The sequence below is a fragment of the Dichomitus squalens genome, assembly GCF_000275845.1.
Source record: "Dichomitus squalens LYAD-421 SS1 unplaced genomic scaffold DICSQscaffold_64, whole genome shotgun sequence".
Lineage (NCBI taxonomy): Eukaryota > Fungi > Basidiomycota > Agaricomycetes > Polyporales > Polyporaceae > Dichomitus > Dichomitus squalens.
This window is the reverse complement of record NW_006766946.1, coordinates 1-2,937: the sequence shown is the minus strand read 5'-3', so window position 1 is coordinate 2,937 and position 2,937 is coordinate 1. Positions and strand designations below refer to the sequence as shown.

At 54.0% G+C, this 2,937-nt stretch overlaps 2 protein-coding genes across 2 annotated transcripts; one reads left to right on the top strand and one right to left on the bottom strand.

The window, feature by feature from the left end:
- Positions 1-590: 590 nt before the first annotated feature.
- On the top strand, positions 591-1,154 carry DICSQDRAFT_17749 (uncharacterized protein; the record flags this gene model as incomplete). The annotated part of the gene is made up of 1 exon (XM_007370232.1): positions 591-1,154. A coding segment is annotated over one exon (564 nt), but the record flags the coding sequence as incomplete, so codon positions are not given.
- Positions 1,155-2,650: 1,496 nt separating this feature from the next.
- On the bottom strand, positions 2,651-2,926 carry DICSQDRAFT_70546 (uncharacterized protein; the record flags this gene model as incomplete). The annotated part of the gene is made up of 1 exon (XM_007370231.1): positions 2,651-2,926. A coding segment is annotated over one exon (276 nt), but the record flags the coding sequence as incomplete, so codon positions are not given.
- Between the last annotated feature and the right edge of the window lie 11 nt (positions 2,927-2,937).

Here is a 2,937-nt window from a genome sequence, read left to right as displayed (position 1 = left end):
GGTCATAGAGAGCGCGGTAAGCAAATCATTGACGGAAGCTGTACTCACCGCTTGAGTCGCAGACGAAAGAACTCATCGGCACCCTGGAGGCGAGGGTGGCCGCCGCTGGCGACCATATCGCTGAACTCGCAAATGAGCTGGCAGGGGTTGCGGAATGCGCAAAGGAGAAGATCGAAGGGGCTGTAGAGAACATTCAGGAGGCAGGATGCGCAGGCCTCCCCCTCAGTGAGTCGTCACCTGTCTCTCTCCCTTTCTCCTATGCGGAGGCTGTAAGAGCAAGCCTCCCGGGTACCACACGAGCTGCGCAGTTGAGTGTCGTAGACCGGGAGAGCATCCGTGCACGACAGATCCTTATTGATGGCTTCCCTGGGAACCGCGACGGCACACTCTTGGAGACAGAGATTCTAGAGCAGGCTAATGATGCGCTCAATTACCTCTCGAGAGAAGAACTTGACGTTCCGGAAGGTCTCCGCTTTACTGCGGTGAAGGCCCTCCGGGACGGGGGAGTAGTTCTGGAGCTCGCCACACCAGACCTGGCGAAGTGGATAGTGCAGCACGCACACGATTATGAGTTTGTTTTGAGCCCAAGGGCAAAGATTCGCCCTCGCCAGTACAAGTTGGTTGCGGAGTTTACACCGGTTGGGTTAGATCCAACTGATACCACACAATGGCGACAGACAGAACTGGATCTTGATCTTCAGGAAGGGGCAATTGTGGATGCTCGCTGGATTAAGCCAATTCACAAGCGGTACCAAGGCCAACGTTTTGCTCACCTATTGGTTACGCTCTCCTCTCCAGAAGCAGCCAACAAGGTTATCCGAGCAGGTCTGGTACTAGCGGGCCGCCATGTAAGCGTAAGGAAGAACCTGGCAGAACCATTGAGGTGCTCCAAATGCCAGCGCTACGATGCAGGGCACCTGGCCAAGGAGTGCCCTCAGGACCATGATACGTGCGGAACATGTGCGCGCACACATAGAACAGTGGATTGTAAGATACAAGATGTGCAGCAGTATCACTGTGTGAACTGCAATGAGAAGAGTCATGCCGCATGGGACCGGGAGTGTCCTGTCTTCCTAGACCATCTGAGCAAGTTGAACGCCCGCTGTCCAGAGAACCACCTTCAATTCTACCCTACAGGAGACCCGGACTCATGGGTCCCAAAGCTGCATGATAGAGCTGTCTCTGCCACACGAGTTCAGTTGAAAGACGTAATTGAGGAGGAGATTGAGAAAGGCCGAAAGGCACCCTCGCAACGTGCTAGGGCGCAGAAAGGGCGGGCTCGCATGGTGCAGATGCAGCTCCCGTTCGGGCCGGCCACAAAGGCCCCGGGTTGACGATGACTTGGAGGAGGCTTGATGTAGATTATGATGGTGCACTGACAGACAATACTACTAATTCCTTTTCTTTCAGACTTGGCAGCATAATAAACCCAACGTTGACAGCAAGCCGCGCATACCCAACTCGACATGAAGGCAGACGAGCCCTTCGGAGGCACCCCTTTACAGCAGAGAGACAAGCACCGGTCCACATCGCACCAAGCCATGACGCTGAGCCCTCCTCATCAGCAATTTTTCGCGCACGGACCACTGCACTAACGACACTTACACTTTCCCAGGCTACACTCACACACGTTCAGTACGATACAGTGTCCCTACATATACCCGCTGGTCATGCATGTATCCGAGACAATGGATCCCTTGTACCTATGCGTTGCGGGCATCTGCCCGCTCTAGGGGTGGGGGAGTTCTGACGAACGGCGGGGATACCGCTGGGCGTACTCCTGACCGCAGCAAGAGGCGGGTCCCAGGGACGCAATCGTACCCATTGGGCGGCAGGTTTGCAACCCGTACCCTAGCCTTCACTGGCCAAGGGTGGACAGGCGGCCACAATGCATAGGTACTGCGCCCTGCTACTCACCATTCCACCACTAGTGTACCCTTGCACCCCTCCTTCCGGTCATCGCCTAGCACTTTCCCTTGCCCCGTTCGCCACCACTACTTCCCCACCACACCCCCCTAGTTAGCTCGAGCCTTGTGCTCACCATGTACAGCCGAACACCCACTTCTTACTCACGTCAATAGTATTTGTAGTTTAAGGCCTACCATGAGGCGCGGCCTCGCAGGGCAATAAACGGGATCTAGAAAGAAAGAAAGAAAGAAACGCCCATACACCCTGCGACAGTGTTCGCATCCGCCAATGCGTCCCTCAAATCAAGCCCTTTGCGCTACAATTGGGTCGTTTCCCCGGGACCGATGCATCCTCTACCATGGCCTAGTGGGCGAGTCTCACCTCAGCTCAATGATGCAAGGTGGGCACGGGTACTTTCCGCCGATGATTATGGTCCCGGGGTCTCTATTGGCAAGGCAAAAGCCGCCGCATCAGCAAAACGTCAGGGTCTTAGATCTGAACTTAGGGTCAAGACCACGGTCTTGGTCCCAAGTCCGTGGTCTTGGCCCCAAGTCCGTGGTCTTGGCCCCGAGTCCGTGGTCTTGGCCCCAAGTCCGTGGTCTTGGCCCCAAGTCCACGGTCTTGGCCCCAAGTCCACGGTCTTGGCTCCAAGTCCATAATCTTAGAGCCAAGTATAAGATCATAAGCTCAAGTCCGTGGTCTTAGCATTCAACAATTTAGAGGACTTGAGTTCAATGATATATTAGAAGGCAATTTCATGTGCATGATGGTCAGCATACTTATTTACATAGAAGGCAGTAAATGCATCTAAACTATCAGTATGTTTTAGCCTAGTGGGAATAGGATCTTTACCAGCAACACCAATAAGGTGTGCAGCCCGTAGAATGCAGTCAAGATGGACAACAGACACAGTCTGATGTCCAAACTCATCCACCTGAGGTTCCACTGTCCACATCCCTGTCTCTTCACATGGATGATCAGAAGTAGGCAGAAACCAGGAGACAAGAGCACAAGAATACTCCACACCAT